General features: G+C 49.8%; 1 protein-coding gene across 2 annotated transcripts in view; it reads left to right on the top strand.

Moving 5' to 3' along the window:
* The window catches only part of SNX27 (sorting nexin 27), a 56,515-nt gene extending 38,736 nt beyond the window's left edge, over positions 1 to 17,779 (top strand). The window contains exons 5-13 of one of the 2 annotated variants that reach the window (XM_054997718.1): positions 1,999 to 2,103; positions 3,002 to 3,080; positions 5,742 to 5,905; positions 7,866 to 7,955; positions 9,283 to 9,432; positions 10,988 to 11,116; positions 11,357 to 11,416; positions 13,239 to 13,301; positions 13,429 to 17,779. In XM_054997718.1, the coding sequence (XP_054853693.1) occupies positions 1,999 to 2,103; positions 3,002 to 3,080; positions 5,742 to 5,905; positions 7,866 to 7,955; positions 9,283 to 9,432; positions 10,988 to 11,116; positions 11,357 to 11,416; positions 13,239 to 13,301; positions 13,429 to 13,476 (888 nt within the window). In that variant the 3' untranslated portion in view covers positions 13,477 to 17,779. The remainder of the gene's footprint in view (positions 1 to 1,998; positions 2,104 to 3,001; positions 3,081 to 5,741; positions 5,906 to 7,865; positions 7,956 to 9,282; positions 9,433 to 10,987; positions 11,117 to 11,356; positions 11,417 to 13,238; positions 13,302 to 13,428) is intronic. The other variant, XM_054997727.1, reaches the window with a different exon arrangement.
* Positions 17,780 to 27,948: the final 10,169 nt, after the last annotated feature.

Here is a 27,948-nt window from a genome sequence, read left to right as displayed (position 1 = left end):
GCTCATTGAAATCAATTGAAGTTTGCAGAGTCGGTCTAACGTGGCTCTAATGTGGACCATTTGAAACGGGCAGCTGCGGCCCCGGCAGCATTCTCAGCAACTCTCGGCCCAGCAAGGCAAGGTGGCCACTGGGTGAGCTCACGCTGCCCCGGCTGGGCAAAGCCACCAGTAATCCAAGGCAGCTCCAGGCAGATCCCGGCTCCCCAGCTCAGGTGCTGGAGCGCGTGCAGAGCCCCTTGCTTGGCCGGCAGCACGAGCTGGGGCCCAGCTGGCAACACAAGCTTCCCCGGTGTCTGCCGGACTGAATGGAGCCAGGAGCGGGGCCCTGTCCCATTGCCGCACTTCGCAGGCGGCCACGGGCAGTCCCAGCTCCGCTCCTGGCTCCACTGAGCCTGGCAGAGCGAGGCAGATGTTGGGTGAGTTCGTGCTGCTGGCCGGGCCCCGTCCCACCGTCGCATCTCAGAGGTGGCTGCCAAGGGAGTGTGAGCAGCTGTGGCCTTAGCAGCACTCCCGACTCCTCTCAGCCTGGCCAGCAGCGCAATCCCACCTGGCGTCTGCCTTGCCCTGCCGTGCTGAAGTGCAGTGGCAGGATGCGGCCACAGCTGCAGGGAGTGGCAAGGGGCTCTGCCTGCGCTTCAGCACCTGGGCGCCTGAGCTGGGGAGCGGGCGTCTGCCCGGAGCTGCCTCGAGTTAGTGGTGGCCTTGCTCAGCCAGGGCAGCGTGAGCTCGCCCGGTGGCCACCTCGCCCTGCTGGGCCGAGAGGAGCAGGGAATGGTGCCGGGGCCGCAGCTGCCTGTTCCGATTGGTCCCCATTAGAGCCAAGCTCTAACGTGTTAGACTGACTTGCTCTGCAAACTTCAGTGGATTTCTGTGGGCTTTTACACGGAGAGCCAAGCTGCAAGTCAGACAGGACGCCTACGCTTCCCTTCAACACTTGAGGGAAACTGACACGTGTCCGACTCGTGTCAGGCGTCACTTGTAGCTTGGCTCTGAGTCTCATGCGGAGTGGCTTCTCCTCACTCTCGGGCAACCTCAGCAAGGTATTGAACATCACTGGACGTCGTCACCTGCAGAACTGATGGGCGCAACCCGTAGTTGGTTTGCAGAATTCAAGGCTGCAGAGATGGCTGCAGCCTTGAAGACCAACTGATGAAGGAGGAGAGGCCACTGGGGCTATCGGCCTATATTGCGTAATAGGAACTTCAAGTTCAGAATGCCAGGGACCAACTTCAGGGGTCAGAGCTGTCACGTGTCATCTTTGTCGTCTTCTCCTAAAGCATTGTACGGCCACTGAAGGAACCAGAATGCTGGACTGCGAGCTTCTGAGCACCCTCCAGCTTGGCTGCTCTTACATTATTGATCGGAGTAGAAAAGAACCAGAGTCCAGCAGCACCTGGTATGAGCTTTCGTGAGTCACAGCTCACTTCTTCAGGAATCTGAGTGTATTTTCAGGTATCTGAAGAAGTGAGCTGTGACTCACCAAAGCTCATACCCTACCGCAAATTTTGTTAGTCTTATAGGTGCTACTGGACTCTTGCTCTTTTCTGCTGCTACAGACAGACTAACACAGCTACCCATCTTGATCTATTATGGTCTGGGGTCACAGAAAAGGGAGGGTTAGATACTGAAGATCCATTCCACCGGGGGGGGGGGGGCATTTTTCCTGATGCAAGCAGCCTGGCCTTCTGTCAGGGAAATGGCCCTTGCACTGGGGGAAGCCCCCTCCCCAAATCAAATGAGCCCATGGGATCCAACCTGCAATTTCAGGCCAACTTGACCCCCCAGATTGCTCCTATTTTAGGGAAGAGAGAGGTCAAGTAAGGCAAACTTCAGGGCACTTGGTGAGGGATTGGTGCACCGAGAGCTGATTTTCTTTCCTTCCCTGGCATAGTTACACTACAAAATAATTTAAGGCCATGCTGTGGGCAAATCAGAATCTAATGCAAAGAGAATTTTAAGCAAAAAAATTCCTGGCATTTTGTGGTTCTTGCCTTCCAGAATTACAATGGCGTGTCAGATGTGGAACTCCGAGTGGCACTACCAGACATCACGACGGTGACTGTCCGAGTGAAGAAGAATAGCACCACAGACCAAGTATACCAGGTGAGGACAAGATTCCCCAGAGATGGGATAGAAATGTGGGACAGGGGAGGATGTGTCCTTCTAACACCCCAGAAGAAGATGAGGGCCTCTTGGAGAGCTTGTGACTAGGCACCAGGGTAAGGCATCAGCATAGTACAGGTGCTGTGGTTTTGAGGAACAACCTTACACCATGACTTTTTTTGTTTGGAATTATGTATACCTATTACCTTGGCTTGTTGGGTGCCTGCTGGCAGCGGGCAAATGCCCAGTGATTTGTTTCTCTGCCCAGTGGGAGGAGGCAGGTTGCCCGGAGATTGCCTGCCGTCAAAGTACCTCCAGCACTGTGACAGGAGGTAGTTTGGTGAGCCACTGTAGTGTAGTTGTTAAGAGCGCGGATATCTAATCTGGAGAGCCGGGTTTGATTCCCCACTCCTCCACGTGAAGCCAGTTGGGTGACCTTGGGCCAGTCACAGCTCTCTCAGAGCTCTCTCAGCCCCACCCACCTCACAGGGTAATTATTGTTGTGGGGATAATAATGACATACTTTGTAAACCACTTTGAGTGGGCATTAAGTTGTCCTGAAGGGCGGTATATAAATCAAATGTTGTTGTTGTTGTTGTTGTTGTTGTTGTGAATTTCCTGCATTGTGCAGGGGGTTGGATTAGATGACCCTGGAGGTCCCTTCCATGCTTCTGTGATCTCTTCTGGTTGGGGGCTGACACTTGATGAACCCAAGGAAAGATGACCTAATTGTGCCACTGTGGGAAATAAGCCATCTTGATTTCTGGGCTAGGGAACTGGAGTCAGGATTTGCAGCACGTGAAAAATAAGGAGTATATAGAGGCAAGATGGTCTTGCTCCACATTCTGTGCCCTGTAAAGTAAAAGAACCATTATATCTTCATCTTCTCCTGCTTCAGGCTGTGGCTGCCAAAGTTGGGATGGACAGCACCACCGCAAACTACTTCGCGTTGTTCGAGGTGATCAATCACTCCTTCGGTAAGAGCCAGGAATGGTTTGGATTGGGTTCATCCTTCTGCACGCTCAAAGTCTCCTTTATGATCTACCTAAAGGAGATCGAAACGCACCTGTTCTTGACATGAGTGTGCTCCCTTCCAACAGACTGGTTGTGGTTGGGGAGGCACACCCAGAGCTCAGAAATGTGATCACAGGGGGAAAGCACTGGCCCCAGTCACCATCCAGAGGAAAAACATTGTGCTGGGGGTGGGATCTCCCACGCAAGAATACCTGACGCTAGAGAAAGATCAGTCTGGCCCTGGATATCTGACTGGAGCTTATGCCCCCCTCTCTCCCAGGAAGGAGCTCTTCAGCTACCTTGTAGTCATAGAAGTTCAAGGAAAGGGTGCTGCGCACCCCCAAGTGCACCAGAAATACCAGGATTTCTCCAGTCAGCCAGTAAGCTGTTTTGAAGGTGGTGTTCAAATATTTACAAAACGTTTTCGAGTACAATGGGCTAAAAACCCGGAACAAATGAATGCCCGTTCTCCCCTTGCTTGCTTTCAGTTGTGTTCCGCCTCTCTTGCCTGAGCACGTGTGCAGCCCCTGCTCCCAGAGGTACGGCATGAGTTTTCTTCCTCCACAGACAGGCAAAAGTGAAGCAGGAGAAAGGCTTTGTCTAGCTTCTCCCTCCTCTCTGGGCTGCTTTAGTGCTGTTGGCAAAATAGCTCCCGTCTCTGGGCAGAAGCTTCTGAGCAGTTTCTGGCACGCAAACGCTAAAAGGCTTTGCTGCTCTTGTGAAATGGTCTAGAGCTCCTGTCTGGTGCCATCAGGGTCTCTTATCCCAGATACAAACTTTTAGGGGCAGAAATTCCTTTGAGTTCGTGCTCTATGACTTCGGCAGTGTCGCGGATTCTTAGGATCCTGCCCTTACCAAAGATTTTAGCAAGTCACGGCCCACTGTCGTCTGTGCAAAAAATAACCTTTCTGCCTTGGGACTGAGATAATCTGCAGAATTCACGTAGGATCTGGGAGGCTTCGAACTACAAGATCCCAGTGTTGAGCTCCAGGGAAAAGATCTTGGGTCTCAGTTGTGGAGGAAAGACCTTCCTTGTCTGAGGCCTCGGAGATCCACTGCCAGTCCGAGTAGGCAAGGCTGATTTCGGTTGACCAAGGACTTGAGCTGATGTCCATTTATTATCCCCACGCCGATGTGGGGATACAAGGAACAGCACTACAGTGGCTTGTCTCCTTTCTCCATGGTTGGGGACAGGGGGTGGCGCTAGGGGAGAAGTTGTCATCCCGCCATCCACTAGTGTGTGGCGTGCCACAGGAGGCAACACTCTCCCTGTTATTGTTTAACATCTGCATGTGCTCCCTCGCCCAGTTGATGTGAAGTTTCGGGCTTGGGTGTCATCTGTACACTGATGACACCCAACTATATCTGTAAATGGACGGACAGCCTGGATCAGCCCCGGATGTCCTAGAGCATGCTTTTGAAGCCGTGGCCGGATGGTTGAGGCAGAGTCGGCTGAAGTTAAACCCTCAAAGACAGAGAACCTGCACTTGAATCGCGGGAGCATGGATTCGGGGCCCCAGCTTCCGACACTTGAAGGGGTGGTGCTTACACTGACTCTGAAGGTTAGGAGCCTGGAGGTAATCATGGATGCTTCCTTGAAAATGGAGGCCCAGGTCACAGCAGTTGCCAGGTCGTTGTTCTTCCATCTCCGACAGACCAAACAGCTCGCCCCCTATCTTTCAACCTGCGACTTAATTACAGTGGTCCAGGCAATGGTCACCTCTAGGCTAGACTACTGTAATGCACTCTACATGGGACTCCCCTTGAACTTGATCCAGTGGTTACAATTGGTCCAAAATGCAGCAGCGCGTGTCATCACTGGAGTGCCTTCTAATGCACGCATAACACTGGTACTGCGCCAGCTGCACTGGTTACCAGTGGAGTACTGGATCAGGTTCAGGGTCTTGGTATTAATCTACAAATCCCTATGCTGACTGGGACCGGAATGTCTGGGGACTGCCTCTCCCTATATGAGCCCCAGAGGATGCTTCGATCCAGCGACAAACAGCTGTTAATGGTTCCTGGCCCCAGGGAGGCCCGCCTAGCGTCAACCAGGGCCAGGGCCTTTTCCATCCTGGCTCCAACCTGGTGGAACGCTCTGTCTGATGAGACCAGGGCCTGGCCGGATTTGCTATCTTTCTGCCGGGCCTGCAAGACGGACCTGTTCCGCTAGGCGTGCGGCTGACGCAGGCTGGGCCTCCCCGCCAGCTGACTAGAGGATGACCGTGCCCCTCTGCTGGAAGCATTTCCCGCCCAGCCTTGTTAAATACTTTTGGAGATGGTTGGGTGGTGGTCTTTGGAGAAGTCTGCTGCTGTATGTTTTTTTAAAAAAATATTTATATGATTTTATTGGTTTTAAAGCTATTTGCATTTTAAATTATTATACTGGTTGTAATCCGCCCTGAGCCTGCTGATGCGGGGAGGGCAGAATATAAATTGAATTAAATAAATAAATAAATCTGTCAAGTAGCGACCGCAAGCAGAGGCCGTTCCGTGGATTCAGCTTCTTTGGACTGGGGAGGCTAAACGGAGCCTGCGTGGAAATGCAGAGAGCGCATCCGTCAGACTGTCCGCGGGCGGTGACGCTTCTTTGCCCTTTCCCTCCTGGCCCTTCTGTTGTGTAGTGCGGAAGCTGGCGCCCAACGAGTTCCCCCACAAGCTCTACGTGCAGAACTACACCTCGGCCGTGCCGGGCACCTGCCTGACCATCCGGAAGTGGCTCTTCACCACCGAAGAGGAAGTCCTCCTGAACGACAATGATCTGGCCGTGACCTATTTCTTCCATCAGGTGGGTGCCGCAGGGTGATTTCCGCTCATTGCCGGTGAGTGTGATGGGACCGCAGGAGCGAGCAGCACACGGGCCCCTGGGGTCCAGCACACGGGCCCCTGGGTCCATCGGTAGGCGGCTCTTGTTAAAACTCTTCTGAGCCAGGGATCTCCCTCACTTAAGAACATAATAATAAAAATAGAAAAGAGCAAGAGTCCAGTAGCATCTATAAGAACTAACAAAATTTGTGGTAGGATATGAGCTTTCGTGAGTCACAGCTCACTTTTTCTGATACGTCTGAAATCCCTCCACTCTCCAAGATACAATGACCGATGGAATCCCATTCTAGCCGTATCGGAAGAAGCGAGCTGTGACTCACGAAAGCTCACACCCCACCACAAATTTTGTTAGTTCTTATAGATGCTACTGGACTCTTGCTCTTTCCTACTGCTACAGACAGACCAACACGGCTACCCATCTTGATCTATCTCCATAATAATAACTGCACTTACATACTGCTCCTCTGGACAGATGAGAGCCACACTCAGAGTGGCAAACAAAGTCAGTGTTGTTGTTATCCCCACAACCCCAGCTGGGGCTGAGAGGAGTGGCCGACCCAAGGCCGTCTGTTGAGTTCATAGCAGTTGTGGGAGTCGAACCCGCAGCCTTCTGATTCACAACCCAGCCACTTAGCCACTTGACTACGGCAGCCCTGAAGAAGAGCCCAGCTGCATCCGACCAGTGGTCCATCCGTTCCAGCATCCTCTCTCACGCAGTGGCCAAGCAGGTACATACTGTGGAGCACAGAGGATAAGGACTTCCCCGGCAGTGGCCTTGTGGCACTGGAATTCAGAGTTAGACTGCCTCTGGATGTGGAGGATCCCTTTAGTCACCATGGCTAGTAGCCCCTGGTAGACCTCTCCTCCACGTATCTGTCTAATCTCCTTTTAAAGCTGCGTATGCCTGTGGCCATCACTGCGTCCTCTGGCAGCTCGTTGAGTAAAGAAGTGCTTCCTTTTTTTCTGTCCTGAATCGGTTGCCTGTCAATCGTATTGGATGCCTCCGAGTTCTAAAGATCAGTCTGGCCCAAATAACCATCTCCCTGGGCCCTGTTTTCCCCTCCCTTCCAAGAAAGGGGTGGGGGTGGCAGGTTGGATCCTTCCACGCAGTCTCTTCAGATTCCCTTCCTCGCTGTAGCCACCATTGCACATGGCTTTCGTCCTCCCGGGTCCCATGGACCCTGGTACAGCCTTTTCAGTAGCAAGACGGGCCCCCCTCCTCCTTTTTTCTCTGGTAGGGAGGCTGGTAGGATACAGCCCAACATCGATGACTGGGGGGGGGGCGGAAGCTACATAGTTCGACAAGATTTGGGTTCAGTAGCACCTTAAAGACCAACTAAGGTGCTGCTGCACCCAGAGACCCACATGGCTGTTCCCCTGGAACTATTTTCATAGTTCGATGAGTTACAAGGAAGCAGGAGGAGGAAAATGCAGATTTATGTATTTATTTAAAACATTTTATGCTTTTAAAACATTCAGGTGGCAAGTTTTTGGGAGAAGTGAGAGAGAAGAGGTTCAGGGGAGATCGTGAAATACAAGTAGACTTCAGACATAAATCGGGGGGTGGAGGAGACGATGGAACCAAAGTCTGGACATTGTAATGTTAAGCAACTAGGAGACAGTCCCAGAACATGGGGAAAGAGAGCTCGGCAGTCACAGATATTGTTACAGGCGTTCAGAGTCCAAGGAAAGGGAAGCCACTTAGTTTACAAATAGAGGAGTTAGCCATGTTAGTCCGTAGTTGCAAAACAGTAGAGTCCAGCATTGATGCATCTGATGAAGAGAGCTGTGGTTCTCGAAAGCTTATGCTACAATAAAGTTGGTTAGTCTTAAAGGTGCTACTGGACTCTTTTATTCATTTAGAAAGCTTCCTGCAGCCCCCAAAACAGGCCTGTCTCTGAACGTTGTCGTTGTCATTCCAGGCTGTTGATGATGTGAAGAAAGGGTACATCAAAGCGGAGGAGAAGTCCTACCAGCTGCAGAAGCTCTGCGAGCAGAGGAAGATGGTCATGGTAAGACGGTCCTCCTGGCTGGTGGAAGCAAGGTTGTTCGGGATGTTGGGGTTGCATTTCTGGCCTGCTGGGGCAGTGCCAGGTGCAGTGAAGGCTCTGAGTTCGGGTCAGAGAAAACCGGCATCCCGAGAGTTCCCGTCTTCTTTGACAATAAATGAAACAAGCAGGCTTGTAGCTGCTGTAGTGACAGAGGGAAACTTGAGACTGTGGCAGGTTGCTGCACAGGAGAGCCAGTGCAGGATGCTGGGGTTGTGTTTCTGGCCTGCTGGGGCAGTACCAAGAGCCCTGGGCGTAAGAGCGTCTAGGAGGGGATCCGCCTTGCCGTATGCCAGACATGCCTGTTTGGGTAAAGGCAGATGGATTTATTTATTACTAGAGATGTGCCCGTTTGCTCTGCTTGTGATATTTGACGGTTGCTTGAATGCAGAATAAGCAGCTCTGTCAAGAGTTGCCAGCCTCCAGGCGGGGTCTGGAGATCTCCTGGAATTGTTTGCGTGGAGAAAATGGCTCCTTTGGAGGGTGGACCCCAGGGCATTACGCTCCACCCCAAACCTCCAGGAATTTCCTCACCTGGAGTCGTCAGCCCTAGCTCTGTCTCCTGACCAAAGCTATACTGGTTAAAGTAATGGCTACAGAGACCACCCTTTCCGGGCAAACCGTAGGCAAAATATTTATAATACTTACGTGATTTTATTTCTGTTTTAAAGTGTATATATATTCATGTTTTATATTGTATATAATCTGCCCTGAGCCTGCTATTGCGGGGAGGGCGGAATATAAATCAAATCAATCAATCGAATCAGGTTGACAGCCAAGCTCAAACCTGCCTTTCTCCCCAGCGAGGGCCCAGAGTGGCTCCTGAATGCGTGTCTGACCCAAGGTCAGCCAGCAACTTTTAGCAACTCGATCCTAATCAAACACTGTACCCACTAGGTGACACTGTCTCTGGTAAGTCAGGGACATTCTTCAGTCCTGCCTCTGTTTTGTAAAGGAGGGGATATTTTCCTCCCTCCCTGCCTGTGCTGCCTTTCTTTCCAGCGAGGACACTGCACTCGGTGGGAACGAACCTTCCCTCTCCAGTGTCAGACTCTCTGAGTCTGTGGCGCAGACAAAATAAATTAAATTAAAAGCACAGTCAAGTGGCAGCTGGCTTGACTCATTTGTGCTGGAGGCCAGGAGGACTGGTTCAGGGACCTTATGCGAGTTCTCTCTTGTGTTCATCATTTCCTTTTGCACCCCTGACGCGGGCCCGAGCACTGAAGAAATACCGCCAGCGTGTCCTCCACCCACCCATCTTTCTTTCTCCCCCGTCTCTCTCCCCTTGCAGTACCTGAACATGCTGAGGACCTGCGAAGGTTACAACGAGATCATCTTCCCGCACTGCTCCTGCGACTCTCGTCGGAAGGGTCACGTAATCACAGCCATCAGCATCAAGCACTTTAAACTCCACGCCTGCACCGAGGAGGGCCAGCTAGAGGTCAGCAGCCCCCCACGCCGGGCATGGGGGGGCCGGTCAGTTTGTTCCTCCGTTGGGCCCGTGCATGAGAAGGGGCCGTAGCCCAGTGGAGGAGGCAGCAGTTTGCAAGGAGAATGCCCAAATGCATTGTTGGCTGAGATGGACCAATGACTGATATTTAATAGGAAGTTGCCTGATTTGGAGTCAGCTGTTCAGTCTCTCCAACCCAGGACTGCGTCCTCTGATTTTCCTAAGGTCTAAGGAAAGTGTCTTTCCTAGTCCTGTCTCTAAGGCCTTCTTAAACTGGAGATGTGAAAGACCAAGCTGGAATCTTCTGCAGGCAAAGAATGGTCTCTTTCACTGAGCTCTGCCCATTTTCCCTTTCTTGGGCCATGGAAAATTCCTGGGGAGCGACAGGGAAGAGATCAGGAGCGTCAGAATTTCTAGAACTGAGTTGCTTTTTCTTAAAGTTTAAGTATGTGAAGCTGCAAGTTTTATAGTGCAGTCCTAAGCAAAGAATCGCCCTTCTGGGCCCTTGACTTCAGTGGATTTAGAAAGGTGTAAATTGTCTTAGAATGAATAAAATCTGAGTTCAGTTGCACCTTAAAGATGACCAAGGTTTTTCCAGAGGAGTCAGCCATGTTAGTCTGTAGTTGCAAAATAGTAAAGAGCCCAGTAGCACCTTTAAGACTAACCAACTTTATTGCAGCATAAGCTTTTGAGAACCACAGCTCTCTTCGTCAGATGCAAAGTTTTCCAGTTCATCAGGTTTTTGCTCACCCTGATTTGGATGTCCCAGGTTAACCTGGTCTTTTCTGATCTCAGAAGCTAGGAAGAGTCTGCCCCGGTTAGTATTTTGATGGGAGACCGCCAAGAAAAAGTGCAGGGTCTCTACACAAAGGCAAACCACCTCTGAATGTCTCTTGCCTTGAAAACCCCATGGATTTGCCATAAGTTGGCTGCAACTTGACGGCACTCTGACAAAGTGAGCTTTGACTCACAAAACTATATTCCCTGGAAAATTGTGTTGTTCTTTTAAGGTGCTACTGGACCTGAATTTTGTGCTGCTGTTACAGACGAACACGGCTGCTCACCTGTGGGGTTGCACTGTTAATCGAGTCAGTTGTTAGATCACTCATTGAGAGCTTCAGGTGGGTAGCCGTGTTGGTCAGCAGCAGAAGAGCAAGATCCCAGTCCCACAGCATCTTAAAAGACCAGTGAGACTTCCAGGGTAGGAGCGTGCCAGAGTCAAAGCTTCCTTCCTCAGATACCTGGAGAAAACAGCAGTTTTGGAGGGCAGACTCTATGGCATTACATTCCCTCTGTGCTGCCTCCTCTCGCTACATTCTGAGAAAGGCGGACTATGAATAAAGAGTAAAAACTCTCTCTGATCTATCTGACAAAGGGGAACCCAACTCGGGGGTGTGGTTTTACATTTTCTGCAGCCATTTTTGGTTTGGGTCAGATGCGTTTCCCAGACAGGGAGCAAAACGAAAAATAGTGTGCATGGCCTCTCCAGACAACGTGAGAGAACTTTTTTATTTCGCTCCTGACCTCTGTTAACCTGTTCTTCCAGAACCAGGTAATAGCCTTTGAATGGGACGAGATGCAACGATGGGATACAGATGAAGAAGGCATGGCGTTCTGCTTTGAATACGCACGAGGGGAGAAGAAGCCGCGATGGGTTAAAATCTTCACTCCTTACGTAAGTGCGCATCAGGGAACGAGTGTTGGGGTCCATGTTCAACTTAGATGTGATAGCTCTGAACGGCCACTGGGGGGCAGCAGAGGCCCAGCGATTTGGGTCTTGGTCCTTTCTCATATTTGGCCTTTGGGTGCCGGTTTAGAGGTGGGCTGAGTGGGGGGCGGGGGTTGCAACTGAGGATTAGCAGGAATGAGGGAAGGGCCTCTGTCCTGAGAGCTGGCTGTTCTTTCTCCCGCACAGTTCAACTACATGCACGAGTGTTTCGAGCGGGTTTTCTGTGAGCTCAAGTGGCGGAAAGAGGTAAGAGAGCTTCTCAGGGCTTGCTCAGGAAAATGAGAATCATCCTTCTGTGGCTCGTCTTGGTCCTGTCCAAAATACGTGCAGCTTGGGCCAACTGGAACCAGTGCAGCTGTTCTGGTCTTCTGCTGACTCAGACATTTGGCCTGTCAAGCCCAGTCTCGGCTGCACTGAGTGGCAGCGGCTCTCTGGGGGCCTCCGGTGGAGGTTTCCCACTTTACCTACTACCTGATCTGCCACTGGAAATGCTGAGGCTTAGAACTGGGACCCATCTACCTTTGAGGCTGATGCCCTGCCACCAAGTCACAGCTCTTCTGAACACTCCCCCCTCCCCGGCTTCAGGATATCTTTCCCACCCTGATCTCTCTCCCTTGTGCATTGCAAAGGATTCAAGGGCGATTGGTTCAGGCAGGACATCAGCCTGGCCTGTTGCACCTCACCGTTGCCTTGGGTGAACCGAAGGTGCTCCAAAACACACAAATACACATCAATATGCACCCCCCCATTGGCATTTGAATGCCCAGACTTTGAAAACTGGCACCCTCAGGAATGACTGGAGGCACCAGTGGGTGGGAGGGAGGTTCTCTGCTAGAGGTGATGTTTTACCACCCCTTGATCTGACTGGTGCAGCTGGGAGTCAATGCGAGACCTGATCCCAGGTTGGTGCCTGGAATGGGGGGGGGGGGGACACAGAGAGAGTTGGTGCTTCTGCTCCTGGTCTTTGGGTGTGCCCAGTGCACAGACAGTTTCAAACCTTGAGGCTGGACTACTGTAACATCCTCTGTGTGGGGCTGCCCTTATAGACAACATAGAGATTTCAGTGTGTTCTAAAGGCAGTGGCGAGGTTGCTGTCAGAAATTGGCCTGGGCTCTGCGTACTTGAAGGAGCTCCTCTCTCTGTATGAACCTGTGGAGTGCTTCTGTGCCCTCCTCCTGGCAGGCGCGGATGGCCACAATCTGTTCCTGTTCTTTTAGGGTGGCATCTCCCCACCTGCCTCCTCCCATTTTATGGAATAAGCTTCCTGAAGGTGGGAGGAAATCTCCATTACTTTGGCTTTTCAAATAATGCTGCAAAATGGAGCTTTTAAAAAGAGTCCCATGGCACTGCTCAATTTGCTAGGACACAGAATATAGTGGAACGGTCATTACCGTTGGTTGTTGTGGATTTTCCGGGCTGTATAGCCGTGGTCTTGGCATTGTAGCTCCTCACGTTTTGCCGGCAGCTGTGACTGGCATCTTCAGAAGTGTAGCACCATGGATGACTCAGCCCAAACCCACCTTCCTGAGTAGATATAAATGACCTGCCAACATCTTCTCCACACTGTGACACTGAGAGATCTCTGTCTTTTGATGCTACACCGCTGAAGATGCCAGTCACAGCTGCTGGTGAAACGTCAGGAACTACAATGCCAAGACCACGGCTATACAGCCCGGAAAATCCACAACAACCATCGTTCTCCGGCCGTGAAAGCCTTCGACAATATATCGGTCATTACCGTGTTTTTTAATGCGGTAGTATTCATTATAGCTTGATGCTTTTGGTTTTAGGCGAGGGGCCGGTGGCTCAGTGGAAGAGTATCTGCTTGGCATGCAGAAAGCCCCAAGTTCAGTCCCCGGCATTTCCAGTTAAAAGGATCATATTGCTAGATGATGTGAAAGACCTCTCCTGGGAGGCTGCCAGCCTGAGTAGACGATACTGATTTTAATGGACCACGGCAGTTTCATGTGTGTACAGTTAACTGTCTTGTGTCCCTCCCTATCTTAGTGAGAAAAGTAGACATGTAACTGTCTTGGATGAACCAGTGATGGTTCTGTCGTTTCTGTAGGTGGAAGAGGAAGCCACAGACAAGGATAACAAAAACTGTAGTAAAGACAACATGTGCAGCAAGGTGAGGGGGGGAGATTGGCCCACTGAGGCCCCCCAGCCTCTCTACCCCCTCTCCCCCTGGCTCTCTCTGTGCAGCGCAATAGTGCTCCGGGCAGCGCGTTGATTTTCTTCTCCTTGTCTCTTTACAGAATATCTTTCAGATGATGCGGACACACCACAGAGACATTACAACTTAGCCTCATTTCGCCATGGACAAAACGTATTATCCCTTCCCTGCCCCCCCCCTTCTGAAGATTAACACTTTAAAAAAATTTAAAAACAGAAAAAGAAAAGAGAGGGAAAAAGTGGATTTATGGGTTGGATCCCGCGGATCCGTTCCGCTAACAGCGGTGCTTTCCCCTGATGCAAGGCGCTTCCCCGCAACGCTAAAGGCCATTTGTTAGCCGAGTGGATCCAAGGGAGCCAGCCCACCGTATTAAAGCCCTTAAACTAAATATTAATACCATTTGTGAATTTCATGTTAAGCAATGCCGGGGGAGTGGGGGTGGGGGGGAAACCAGCAGAGCCATCAAAAACAAGGGTGTGTGGAGGGGGCCGGGGGTTAGTTTCTCGCCAGCAAAAATTTGTGATTTAGTTGTTCCCCTTTCTGGAATCCCTGTTGTTGAAAGATGGACTATTCTGAGTTTGTTTGTTTTTTTAAAAAAACACAACTGGATATAGAAACTTACATCCATTTTTGCACTGTTTGGACATATATATGTATGTATGTAAAAAAAAAAGTTATATATACAAACGATCACCCGCGTATATACATATATATAATTTTCATATTGACGGCCGTTACCTTTCGATTGCTTGCATTTCTAGATGGAGTTTCCCTTCCTTCTGCATTTTGTCGTGTTGTTATTTTGTAAAGAATGCCTGGGGTGGGGAAGAAGGTCGCGTTTACAAGAAATGCTGCTGTTGGTGTAGAAAGAAGTTACAGCTGAAACACATCTTTGGAGCTCCATAAAAATCTGAATCCAGAATCTGAAATCTTCAATGTTTTGAATTTTAAAGTTTTTATTTAAAAAAAAAAACATTTTGGGAAGAATTTTTCCCACTGGGTTTCGGATAGAATTTCAGATGTGCGGGTTGGCAACGAAAGCGGACTTTGGATTCTATCACTCCAATTTGAAAGTATCTTTTTTGTTCCAGTGGAACTAAATTTTTAAAATCTGGGGACTTTCAATGTAGGTTTTAAGCTTTTATTTTTTTTAGGAAAAGATAATGTGAGATTTCATTCTCGCTCTGGCCTTGTCCTATCCTCCGTTCTTTCTGGGATTAGAAATCATTGGCTGGTTTCATTTTTTCAGGTTTGCAGGCTTGGGGCGGGAGACGACTGTAAAGAGTATCTGAGTTTTCTCCCTTAATGGGATTTGAGTCCAGTGGCACCTTAAGAGACGAAAACGATTTTTAGGTTATAAGCTTTAGGGTGTTTTTAGTGTATGAGGTTTGACTCTTGAAAGCTTATATCCTTAAAAATCTTGTTGGTCTGTAAGGTGCCACTGGACTCCTGCTGTTCTACTTCAGACCAGCACAGCTACCTGCTGTCTCCCTAGAAGTAGGCCCGCATTATGCCAGACTTGCACTTGCTGTGGTGATCCTAGAGCGTTGCCCTACTCTCCAGGACTGCTCCTGAACCCACCTGTGGGTGGGAGGCTGTTTTAATTAGGCCTCTTTATAATACACCTACGCACCCCCAGAGCCCTCTTGGGTCAGTCTGAAGGGTCTGTTTCCAGCAAGGACTGGCCGGATACCTCTAAGAAGCTCAATGGTTTGTCCCGCCTCGTGCTTCTGGTACTCATAGGCATGGTGATGAGTGCTTTCAAGTCCACGGCAACCCCTGGCCCAGGTTTTCATAGCAAGAGACTAACAGAGGTGGTTCGCCATGGCCTGCCTCCTTTGGAGGTCTCCCCTCCAATTACTAATCAAGGCCCGACCCTGCTTAGCTTCCGAGATCTGACAAGATCAGACTCTCCTGGGCCATCCAGGTCAGGGCACTCATAGGTGTAGTACACTAATATTTCCACATTTTATTCATTTGTTCAGTCTTGGATTTTTTAGACCAGTTAAGCTAGCCAGCCATTCTGATTGCAGCTTGTTGCCTTAGTGTCGTGCAGGCAGGTCCAGTCAATGCGGAAAACTTTTGTTCCTCAGTGGTACTTTGAAGTGTATCTGGAATGCGCCGTTATTATCGTGCCAGAAATCCCTGGTCCAGCACACTTCTTCTAGTGTGGTTGACTGTTTTTAGAGCCAGTGCTTTCAGCAGCTGCCAGCAACTGACTAGGGGAAGACTGGAGGTAGCGCCGGGGAGCAGGCTGAATAAATTGAGCCTCTTTTCTGGGCAGAGAAGCTGTGGAGGTCTGTGGAGCAGTTTCCCCACTGACTGGGGTGTGTGGATTCTGTTGGGCTTGGTCTGGAGCCTGAAGACATCGGCAACAGCACGTGAGGAGCCCAAGAGGAAGGGATGAACTGCGAGGCGGGGAAGGATTCAGTGAACGAATGCCCAGAGTGAGGCAGGGAAGGATTCAGTGAACGAATGCCCAGAGTGAGGCAGGGAAGGATTCGGTGAACAAATGCCCGGAGTTGTTGGCTGTGGGAAAGGGTGGGGAGAATTTGCAAACAGTACTTTCTGATTTCACAGTCCAGAGGTGGTCGTGCCACCAGGTGCTTTTGAATGTAGCAGATTGGGTGTGAGCTATCAGGGCAAAGTTGTACCTGTGCCTCTTTCTCTTGGGATGAATGGTGCAAGCCCTTTTCCAGCGGGCTCCTTGTTTCTCAGCCCTGCTTGCTCTGGGAAGGGACAGATCGGGTGGGCTGCTCAATTTTCAGCACAGCCCTGGGGTAATAAGATATCCATGTTTCCACCCATTGCCTCTCAGTTGTTCAGTGTTTTAAGGGTTGGATCTTGGTACAAGAAATCTTTGCCTGATGAAAGAGGCTCTGAGCCTCTTGTATCTTGGGGAAGACCAGGGCTTTTTTTTTCAGCCGGAACGCAGTGGAACAGAGTTCTGGCACCTCTTGGAAGTAATCATATGTCTGCTGGCCCCCACTGATCAGCCCAAGTGTTGCTACTTTCAGAGCCAGTAGTTTTTTTTCCACTGACAGGAGGGGGATTCCCCTCCCATCAGCTGAAAAAAAAGCTGTTTTAAAATGCCAGCAGCTTTTTCAGCGGAAGGGAGAGGGAGGAGGGATCCCCTCCTCCTCCTCCCCTCAGCTGAAAAAAACAGCAGGGCATTTAAAAGAAGCAATACTTTTCTTGAAAGAAAAGTGTTGCTGCTTTCAAAGTTGGCAGCTTTTTCCAGCTGACAGGAGGGAGATTTCCCTCCCATCAGCTGAAAATTGGCTGGCTTTTGAAAGCAACATTTCTGTTGCCATTTGCAAATGGCAAGAAAAGTGCTGCTTTGAGCTTCGGTGTGCTCCATAAAGATTCCCGAATCATTAAGGAGCATACCAAAGCATTTAAATTCCCGAATCCTGAAGCGGCTTGCTACTTGCCGCTTAAGAGTTCTACCACCTTTTCCCAGAAAAAAAGCCCTGGAAGACCGTTTGCAGTGAAGGAAAGTGCCACCATTATTGGGCTGGAACCCTGGGAAATCTGGGTAGCCAGCTAGGGGAACATGGCTATCATGAGCAAGATTTGAGTTCAGTAGCACGTTAAAGACCAACAAGATTTCCAGGGTATGAGTTTTCGAGACTCAAGATTCCTTAGATAACCTCTGTCAGAAGGGAGCTTGACTCTGGACACCTTATGCCCTTGGAACTCTAGCCGGTCTTTAAGGTGCTACTGAACTCAAATCTTGTTTTCATATGAGCTTTCAAGATCTGCAGCTCATTTATTTATTATTTACTTCATTTATACCCAAAGGGGTGTACGTTATTCTTTCTCCCCGAAGGGGACCCAAAGCGGCTTACGGTGTTTTCCTCTCCCCCGTTTTATTCTCGCCACAACTCTGCCCGGGTAGGTCAGGCTGAGCGGTTGTGACGGGGCCAAGGTGACCCAGCACGTTCCTATGGTAGAGTGAGGAGGGTTTGAATCTGTCTCTCTCTTAGATGCTAGTTCAGCACTCTAGCCACTGCACCGCACTGCCTCTCATAGATGCGATCCGAAGGCAGGCTGTGACTCGTACTTAAATGTTGTCGGTCTTCAAGGTGCTGCTGGACTTCTGTCTTGAACTGGGTCCTTGACAGGAGCTGGAAGGCAGAGCCTGGGGAGGGGGGGAGAGGAGAAGAGCAGGCAGGATGGGGCGGTCACAGCCTTAGGAAATACGCCTCGCTTCCTTGCCCTGCCCTAAGAGGAGTGTGAGTGAGACAGCACATTTGCGTCCTCTCTGGTTGGGTGCTGGGGAGCTGCCCGCAGGGCCTTGGCGGGCTCTCCCACATAAAGCCGGAAGGGTTGGGGGCATGAGCTGTGGCCTGGAGGTGCTGTCCTGCAAACTTTGCAAGAACCTTGGCCATTGCGGGGTTGGGGGAGAAGCCTACAGAACGTCTTTGAGCATCTTGAGCATCTTGTGAAACGGCAGGGCCATGCGTCAAAAACAATACAGTTTTTGACTCTCTCCCCCTTTCGTACAGCAGGATGCGACGTGCACATCTAGGTTATTTACTCAACCGGCAGAGGTTATGCTGCATCAACCTGACTTTGCTCAGTTCAGAGAACAGCGGCCGGGGGGCGGAGGGGGGGGAGACAGCATGGGGAAGGAAGAACGATGCTCACAAAGCCCCGCATCTAATTCATTGCCGAGATGGAACATCCCAGAGGGCCTGTTGGAAATCGTCAGCATCAAGGGCTTAAGCGTTTTCTCTTTGGGGGTGGGGGGGAGACCATCTGGCCCAGTGCTTCTCCTTGTATATACGTCAGGAAAATGTGCTGCACACGTTAGCTATGGGGGGAGAGTTTCCCTCTGTGTTATTTTTGTACCACAAATGGCCCCCGAGTCCAGCTTCTCGGCCAAGGCAAGAGCCACCGCCCCCCCCCCCCCAGTTCAGATGAAATCCATCCACTCTTCAGGAATATGGATCTCTTTTGCGTTGGTTGCCCTTGGCTCGGTGCCCTGCTTTATATCCCGGGCTGCTCCTCTCGGCTTTGAAGGTGGGCATGTGGGGAGTGGAGAAGGCGCCCTCTTGAGCTGCTCGTGTAACCTTCCCTGCCAGCCATGAGACATGCCGTATAAGCAAAGCAGTGCTCTGTTCTGTGACCACATGCCTCCGTTGGGCTCCAGATCTCTGTATTCATTAGCTGCCATTGATGCAGAGGCTGTACTTAATAGCAGCCTGAATGGGGTGCGCCTCCTAAAGAGTCATGCGCCTGTGTCTGGGCAAACTCCACGGTGTAAAGATCAGCCGCTTGAAGCTTGAGGGCCTCCCCCTCCTTGAGGTAGTCCCCAGCTGCTCATGCTGAAGGCGAGAGGGGTTTGTGGAAGAAGCAGCAGTTTGTGCAAAGCAGAGAGCATTGACAAGGCAAAAGAAACCTTGCCCGTGGGCCTCTGCGCTCGCTAAATTGAGCTGCCACTTGAGCGGAGCAACAGTGTGGGGCACGTAGTTGCTTTGCCTGGCAGGCAGCCCAGTTTAAAGTCCCACGGACGAGGGGGTTTCGTTTGTTTGCCTTGCAACGTACCTGTTTAAACGAGGCCCAAGACACGACCGTTCGGAAGGCCACAAAGTGCTCCCTCGTGAGAAAGTTCCAAGCGCCTGGCTGTTCCGCTCCGATCACCTCAACCTGTCCCTTCCCACATGCAAGATGTTCCACTCGAACTTCCAACTCCTCATCCAACTCCTGCGCCTTCAGGACTAGTTACTTGCTTACTGGAGAAACAAACAAGCTGAGACGGTCAGGATACTGAATTCTGCAGCCATGCCAAATCCAGTTGTGTTTCATTAGTGACACCCCCCCCCCGCCCCCGGCACGTGCGCACCCCCATTTCCGCTCTAAATCCATCTGTCCACATTGCCCGCTAGTGGGCAACCCCACAGAGTAGTGCCCAGCCTTAAGAGCCCTTCTTGATCTACAACCTGGCCGTGTGCTTGAATGGCTGCGTGTCTCGAAGCTGCAGTTGCACGGGCAATTTTGTGTGAGCCCTGGACCCTGCCCCCCCCCCCACAAGCACACAGAGGAATATGGTGTTAAAATTGAAAGTGATTTTGACATAAAAAGGAACCGGAGACAAACCATCTGTGGGAGAAATGTTGTGCCTCGCTCTGTTTTTATCCTTCCTGGGGAGGAAAAAGAGAACTTTCAGCAACTGTCTGTCACCAAAAATTAAATGAAGAGACCCCCCCCCCCTTTGCCTCTTTTTTTTTTGTTTAAAAATTATTTTATTGGCTCAGGCTTGTAATTTGGATAACGTCCACCCCTCCCATTTCCTGTCTCTCCCAACACCCCGTGCATCTCTTTTTAATTTATTTGAGAGAATTCTTTTGTCATTTTCATTGCAGTATCTTGTATTTTTATTTGCAATTTTTGAGAAATGTGAAGAAAAACAAAACTAGGGAGATTAAAAGGGGTGGGGGGGAGACAATTTCCAACAGTGTTACATTCTTCATTTTTTCTCTAGAGCTAACCACTCTAAAATTTGTTTGGTAAAAGTCAATTAGTGTAACTAATTGTAACATATTCTTTTAAATAAATTGATTTATTGATGAAATTATTAAGGTTTTTGCCTCCTTTTGTCTTTCTGGGCAGGGAGGGAATACTCTCCAAGCTACTTCATCTAGAAAGTATCTTGAGCCAGACAAAAAGATAATTTTTAAAATTACGTTTGTCTCCTGGTGCTGTGTGTACTGGGTGGGAGGGGTTTGTGTTCAGCATCTCAGTAATCTCAGTTGCAGCTTCCTTTAAAAGCAAGTTTCTAGTCCTCATGACTACAGATAGGGCTGAAAGTGTGGGGGCAATATCTCTGAACCCAGAATGAGTCTCAGGACTAGAACTTCTTTTTGCATTCCCTGCAGTCTTGCCAGAAATCGCTCATGTACTTCCAAACCTATCATAAAGGCTAGAAATTTCATTTTTAATGAGAATTTTAAAATGAAAAAGCTGAGAATTTCAAGATTTATACGTTCAAGGTATTTTCAACCCGTACTTTGTAGTCTTTAGGTTCTTGGGGCAGTTAATGAGCATAAAGTTCCTTCCCAACAATAAAACCCCAAAAGCAATAAAACGCCCAGCATTACCCCACAGCAATAAAAGTGGATTTCGATTTAATGTGCTTACAATTTATTCTTCTCCCTAATATAGGGCTCCAAGGTAGGTAACACATGTTAAGAACAAAACTGAACAACATAGACTAAAAAGCATAAAGCCTGTGATGAGAAATATCCCGATTTAAAAACCACTTTTAAAAAAATCCCGTATGCCCTTTAAAATGCTAGTTTTTTGCAGTCCCATCTCAATGCTGCCCTCCCCAGAAAGCTTCCTGAAGTGCGATTGCCTCTGGAGAAAAGCATTGCCCAGGGGCTGGCCTTATTCACCTCTGCTTACGCGAAAGGGGTGGGAACCATGCACTGTGGAGAAGAGAATTGCCGCACTGATACATGGACGGCTTCAGGCGTATGGGTTTTGGCGCATGAAGTGATGCAGCGGCACCTTGAACAAATGGGCCGCCAGGGCCCAGATCCGAACGCACTCCTGATGCCTGTCCCCTGTTGCGTCTGAATCTGGGTTATCTTCAAGGGCAGCCCCACACAGAGCGCATTGCATTCATGAAGCTGTGCAGTTATTGAAGTGCGGCTGCATGAGATGAGTCAGAGGGGAAATGGTTTGTGAAGTAAGAGCAGCTACAGGGGAGAGCACGTTCGCTACTACGCTGACCTGTTTTTTCAAGCAAAGGACAGAGCCCAAAAGGGCCCCCAAACTCTTAACAGGATCTGCCAAAGAAGTCCAAACCCAAGTAGCGTCGTCTCTGTCTTCCCTGGGTTCAATTTCAGGTTCCCCTTGACCCCCCCCATCCCCACCCCAAACCTCTTTGCTTGGTAATAAATGATCAGTCACCAGAGCTGGAGTGGGGTAGTAGTTAAATAAAGCTCATATATAAAAAGCCTCCCTTCGGCACTACTCTGCAGCCTCTAGAAATCGAGCAACAAAGTAAGTACGTTTAGTATCAGGATCGTCTAAGAGGAATTGAACCTTTTGCCCCAACGTCGTTCGAGGAAGCATAGTCCATTTATCAAGGCACGGCATAATCTGTTTTAGCCTAAACTGAAGGCAAGTGGGGAACATGTCCTCCGAGCATCAAAATGGGTATAGCTCTTATCTCTGGCTTAAATCAGTTTGGCCACGTGTTTTTTGCATTGATTTGCAGAGGAAGAAGAAAGATCCCGTACCTTAAGATTTATAAAAGATAGCTTCTGTTCAAAAAAAGCTTACGCCAGGGAATCTTACAAGAGTCTCTGAAGGTTAAGCTTACCAAGCTACCCTCAAGAACCTCAAAAACTAGATGAAACCAAAATTTACCCAGGCACAGGTTTCTATAGAACTAAGACCAAATTCATAGGGAAGGGCCAATGATGAAAGGCGCCAAGGTAGCGCTCCAATTGCCCGAAGGAACAAGGACTTTACAGCAGAGATCCCTATCGGGACACCATAAAAAAGTTGTGAGATCACCGCTGAGTGGGTGGGAGAACTCATAAGGTGAATTGAAATAGAGAAGAAACTTTGTTCCTGCCTGTCAGCCAATCAAATCATATTTAAGGAATGATATTGGCCGTTGAAGAAGCTTAGTTGATTGCGAAACGGGATAATTTAGCCTGCCAAACCCGTTGCCATTTTCCCGTCGGGAGCAGCTGATCAATAGGCTGCCCCCCCTTTTTTCTTTTTCTTCAATTTGTGCGGCTTGTTTGTTGGTAAACACAAATAAAACAATTGGATCAACACTGTGGATGGAGTAGCCTATTTTCAGTTCTATAGAACTAAGACCAAATTCATAGGGAAGGGCCAATGATGAAAGGCGCCGAGGTAGCGCTCCAATTGCCCGAAGGAACAAGGACTTTACAGCAGAGATCCCTATCGGGACACCATAAAAAAGTTGTGAGATCACCGCTGAGTTAAAAACTCTAATAGCAGCTGGAATATAATGTGCCCCATTAGAAAAAAAGAAATGCAAAATTTCCATCATGGTAGCCAAAGATTTCTGAGTGACCAATTGGTTATGACATCTCCAGGACAAGGTAAGAGGGACGCCTTCCAGTGGTGCCTCGCAGAAAAGCTGTAGCCCGGGCACAGAAGCTCTGCCAGGGCGTGGAGTTTGTCACATAGGAGGGAGGAGAGGGAGAGAGCCGTTCACTGCCCTTCTTTGCCATCGGACGGGCATATCTTCAGGCAGGCATCTAATCAACCGGCAGCATAAAATTTTTACAACCCATTAACGTTATAAGCCCGTATAAAAGCAGCATAAAAATTGTATAAGCCGTGAAGATTTAAAGATTTAAAAGCAGCATGATGGCTTTTGACAAATGAGTTTACAGCATAAAACCACTGAAGCAGAAGCTCAAAACAGCACCGTAGAGTCCGCCCTCCAAAGCAGCCATTTTCTCCAAGGGAACTGATCTCTGTAGTCTGGAGATCAGTTAATAATAATAATAACTGTGCTTATAGACCGTTCTTTTAGACAGATTAGTACCCCAATTCAGAGCAGCAAACAAAGTCAGTGTTGTTATAATCCCCACAATACAGCTGAGGAACTGGGCTGAGCAGAGAGACTGACCCACGGCCACCTGCAGAGGTCATGGCAGGAGTGGGAGTCGAACCAGCAGAGTGCTGATTCACAGCCCAACCACATAACCACTATGCTACAGCAGCTCCCTCAGAGCACTGAACACAGTGTTGTTGTTATCCCCACAATACAGCTGAGGAGCTGGGCTGAGAAGAGTGGCTTCCCCAAGGCCACAGCTATAGCTCACGGCAGGAGTGGAAGTCGAACCAGCAGAGCGCTGAGTCACACTTAACCACTATGCAACTGCAGCTCTTGCAATTCTGGGAGATTTCCAGACCCTACCTAGAGGTTGGCAACCTTATGGAGTTCAGCTTCTTCCTTGGCTTTGAAACATCATTAGCACTGCTGACCAGCTTTCCAACTAGGGTTGCCAGCCTCCAGGTAGTGGCTGGAGATCTCCCAGAATTACAACTGGTCTCCAGGCCACAGAGATCAGTTTACCTGGAGGACATGGCTACCTTGGGGGGTGGACTCTATGGAATTATGCCATGCCAAGGTCTTTTCCCTCCCCAAACCCCACTTTCTCCAGGTTTTACCCCCCAGACCTCTGAGTTTCCCAACTTGGAGCTGGCAACCCTATTTCCGACAAATCTCTGTGGCCCTGAGGACTGGAACCTTGTTCACGAAAGCTGGTGTTTTTGGCAGCTGCTGCCACATGCTTTGAAGCAGGTCACTGAGGGTCAACAGGGCTAGATGCTTGCTTTTAAAAAAACAAAGCCGAGTTCTTGGGCAGCCGAGTTCTCTTTTCAGCATCACGATTCTTTGCTTCCAGGGAATTGCAACATGCCCGCCCGCCTGCATAACATCAGCAGTGCCTCCTTCGTAAGCAGGCTGCTAAGTGGGAAAAGATGAAACCCAGACCAAAGCTGGCAGCTCGAGTAAATGTGTGTGTGTTGGCGGGGGGGGGGGGGCTTGCAAGCATCAGGTTCATATGCAGCTCCCGAGAGCTCTGGAAATTCTGATGCTCTGCCTAGATTGCAAGGTGGAGAGACATGAGGGGAAACAGGATTTTAAAAAACTGGGCGAGGGGAGGCGTCACAGCTGCCCAGAAATAGATTTCCTTTCCCTCTCAAGCTCGGCTGCGACTGACAGCTCTGAATGCTTTGGCTATTACTATGTGGGTCAAATCAATTTGGATTCTTGGTGGAGCAGGCAGAGGGGGTGGAATCTATTTAGCCTGGAGTGGAAGGCAGTGGATGAGAGGGAAAGCCATTTCGAATTACTACAAGGAGGCTGAGGGGAACCTTTGAGCCTCCAAAGAGTTGTTTGGACTTGGGCGAAGATGCAGATTTCCACATCCTAAAAGGCGGCCAGGATTTGTGAATAAGTCCCCAACGAAACTGCAGAAATTGCTGACCCACCGCAGCTTGGCAAGGGTGCTTGAATTTGAAGCGTGGTTGCAAACTGGCAGCCCGAGAGCTCAGCTGGTCCTAGAGGTGCTTTCCGTGTGGCCCCTGATCCTTTCCTTGACACTATATGGCTCTCTTCCCAAGAGCTTAACCCCTGCTTCCTCTCCCCCTTCAGGCCTGCCCAACTGCTCACACCTTTCTGCCTAGATTTGGCAATGGGGGGGGGGCAGCGAGACTCACGACAGTGGAGGCCAAAAATCTCTAGGGGCAGGGGAGCAGCCCTCTAACAGTGATGGTGAGCTATCGGGCAGAGACAGCCATCGACTTCTGGCCTTGCAACATAAAAATTGTGGCTCCCCAGCTGATTGCTGGCTTGGAATTCAAAGCAGGAGACATTTTGGTGGTCTGAGACAAAGTGTGAGTCTCTCGGTTCCTCCAGAGTGGAAATGGAGAGGTTTCGATCGAGCGCTTTCGGCACCTTGATTTAGAAAAGGAAACCTTATCCCCGTTTCTTATCCAATGCTCTTCTCCTACCACCTCAGAGTGTAGACTGTTTCACATGGATAGCCGTGTTGGTCTGTAATAGAACAGCAAGATTCGAGTCCAGCGGCACCTTAAAGGCCAACAAGATTTCCAGGTTTTCAAGAGTCAAAGTTCCCTTTGTGACTGGGAATGCTGGTTCAGTCCCCGGCGTCTCCCTTTAAAGGATTTCAGATAGCAGGCATTGCAAACCCATCTCCGCCAGAGCTCCGTTGCCAGACCGAGGAGACTGAGCTGAACAGACCAAGGGTCTGACGCAGGAGAAGAGAGCACTGTACATTCCAGGGCAGTGTCACAGCTCAGTGGAAGAGTTGCTGCCTTGCATGCAGAAGATCTGACATTCAGTCCTGGCAGCATCTCCAGTTCAAAGGCTCTTAAGTTGTAGAGGTCGGGGAAAGACCCTTTTCCTACTTCTCAGCTGCAGGAGAATGAGGCATCAAAATGCTGAGGTGGCTGAATGGTCAGCACAGTATTTCAGACTGCGGGGGGCATCTTCCTAGTGGAAAAGACTCCACGCAGGCGGAAAGCTAGGTCCTCTTTGCTGACCGTGCCGATTTTGCATTTGCAGGGAGAGGGCGTTGTTTAACGTGGCCTGTTCCCAGGAGTCTGAAGCAGTTCAGCGCATGCTGGCACTGCCTCGTCCACGGGTGGGCCAGGCTGGAGATCCAGAAGTCTTCCTGCAAGCCACGGTAGCCAATATTGAGATAGATGGACCAAGGAAGGGCCTGGGACTGTATGGGGCAGCCAATCCTGGAAGACAACAGGGGGACGAGCCACCATTTATGGGCTTGGGGGAGGACGGAGTCTGGCTGGCCGCTGTTGCTAGCAAGATGATGGACAAGACGGAGTCCTGGGTGTATCCCGCAAGGATCCCCGCTTGTGCTTTTGTGTCTCCTCCCCATCCCATAGGGCGAGCACCCAGGCCGGGATCCGTCGTCCAGCCCTCCGTTCAGGCTGGGGAAATACAGACTCTGCGGACATTTCTAGGCCTGGGCTGGGACATTTGCCCGCTGCGGAATAATCCGTTTTTGATGGTGAAATAAACCTCTCCCTCTCTCTTTAATTCCCAGCTTGGGGAAGAGGCTTTTGCCTTCTAGAATTGATGGCCCCCCTCCTGTGCCAAGAACGCTATTTCAATTAGAGCTTTGCGCCCTGCGGGAATCCCGGATGGTTGCCGTAGCAGGTACAATTTACGGCTCTGCCTGCATCACCAAGCGTAGAGGAGGCTGCTGCAGAGCAAAGAGGGAACGGAGAGCCCAGCTTGTCTCGTGGCAGATCGCTGCAGTGGCTGTGGGAGGCAGGTTGAGGGGTGGTGTTGCCAACTTCGACGTGACATATTCCTGGAGATTTGGGGGTGGAGCCTAGGGAGGGCGGGGTTTGGGCAAAGAGAGGGAACTCTGGGGTATAATGCCATGGAGTTCACCCTTCAAAGCCGGCTTTTTCTCCAGGGCAGCTGATCTCTGGAAATCAGTTGTAATTCCAGGAGACTGCCAGGTTCCACCTGGAGGTTGGCAACCCTAGTGTATATATAAGGCTCATGGCCTACACTGCCTCACTGTGACTGGTGCTGAAGGCTGGCCTGCGGGAATAAGAGCCTGTAGTCCCACAGAGGAAGACGGTCCTGACGGAAGGTTCCCATGTCTCCACAGTCTCTGTATGCCTTTCGGACCCACCTCTTGACGGTCCCTTACTTGGCACTTGAGGCCCCAAGGCGAGAAGGAGAGTTCCTTTCTTGAGCACAAGCACATGCAAGAATGCATGTGCACATGCAAGAATGCACATGCAAGAAAGTGGGGTGGGAGAGACCAGGCTAAATGGCTTAAGTAAAGGAGAGGGTGGCTAAGGAGGAAGGGGTGCCGCTAATGGGGGCACAGAAAAACCTGGAGCCAGCCTTGCTCCGAATCTCCATCTTTAATGGGAGCAGGAGCAATATCAAAGTTAGGAAAGTGAAACAAACAAGCACCCCCAATCCAGGTTTGCCAACCTCCAGGTAGGGCCTGGAGATCTCCTGGAATTACAACTAATCTCCAAACTACAGAGAGTTGTTCCCTGGAGAAAAGGGCTACGTCGGAGGGCAGTTTCTATGGGGTTCCCTTTTGGGAAGAATAGAGTGGTATAAATGCAGTAAATAAAAAAATACCTGATCCAACTGTCAGGGCTGCTCCTAGAGACTTCTGGGAATTGTAGTCTTCAAGCATATCAAAAACTTGGTTGCAGGTTGATGTGGCTGGATAGGGGTCGGCTGCTGCTTCTGGGTATATAATGCAGAAGGTGGGGTGGGGGGCAGAGGCAAGCTGCCCTGCAGTAGGAAGGATCACAGACAAGCCATTAATAAAAATAGTTATAGGTGGGTATTTCTGTTGGGCTTTATTAGAAGAGCAAGATTCGGGTCCAGTCGCACCTTAAAGACCTTTTCTTCGAGGCCTGACATCCTAAAAGGAGAAGCAGCAGCAAATAGGGTTGCCAACCTCCAGGTGGGGCCTGCAGTTGTCCCAGAATTACAAGTGATCTCTAGGCTACAGAGATCAGTTCCCCAGAGGAAGAAGCTCCCTTGGAGGGGGGGATCTATTATTATTATTTGTTATTATTTTTACATCATTTATAGTCCGCCTTTCTCAATGAGACTCATGGTGGATTACATAGTGTGAGATTAGTACAATTAATATCAAGGCAATTTCCATAAACAATGGCATAGGTTGAATAAATACAAGTTTACAAAGACATAGCATTAGCAAGGATCCAGAGGATTTAGGTGTGTTAATCTGTAACTGCAAAATAGTAAAGAGCCCAGTTCTCGAAAGCGTATGCTACAGTAAAGTTGGCTAGACTTAAAGGTGCTACTGGGCAATTTTACTCTTTTCATCTGACAAAGAGAGCTGTGGTTCTTGAAAGCTTATGCTACAGTAAAGTTGGTTAGACTTAAAGGTGCTACTGGGCTCTTTACTATCCTTCATCTGACGAGAGCTGTGGTTCTTGAAAGCTTATGCTACAATAAAGTTGGTTAGTCTTTTCTTTTTCATGTTTAGGATGTCTTCTTTTAAGTTGGTTAGCCTTAAAGGTGCTACTGGAC

Source organism: Eublepharis macularius, chromosome 1, assembly GCF_028583425.1.
Source record: "Eublepharis macularius isolate TG4126 chromosome 1, MPM_Emac_v1.0, whole genome shotgun sequence".
NCBI lineage: Eukaryota > Metazoa > Chordata > Lepidosauria > Squamata > Eublepharidae > Eublepharis > Eublepharis macularius.
This window is presented reverse-complemented; position numbering and strand designations above follow the sequence as displayed.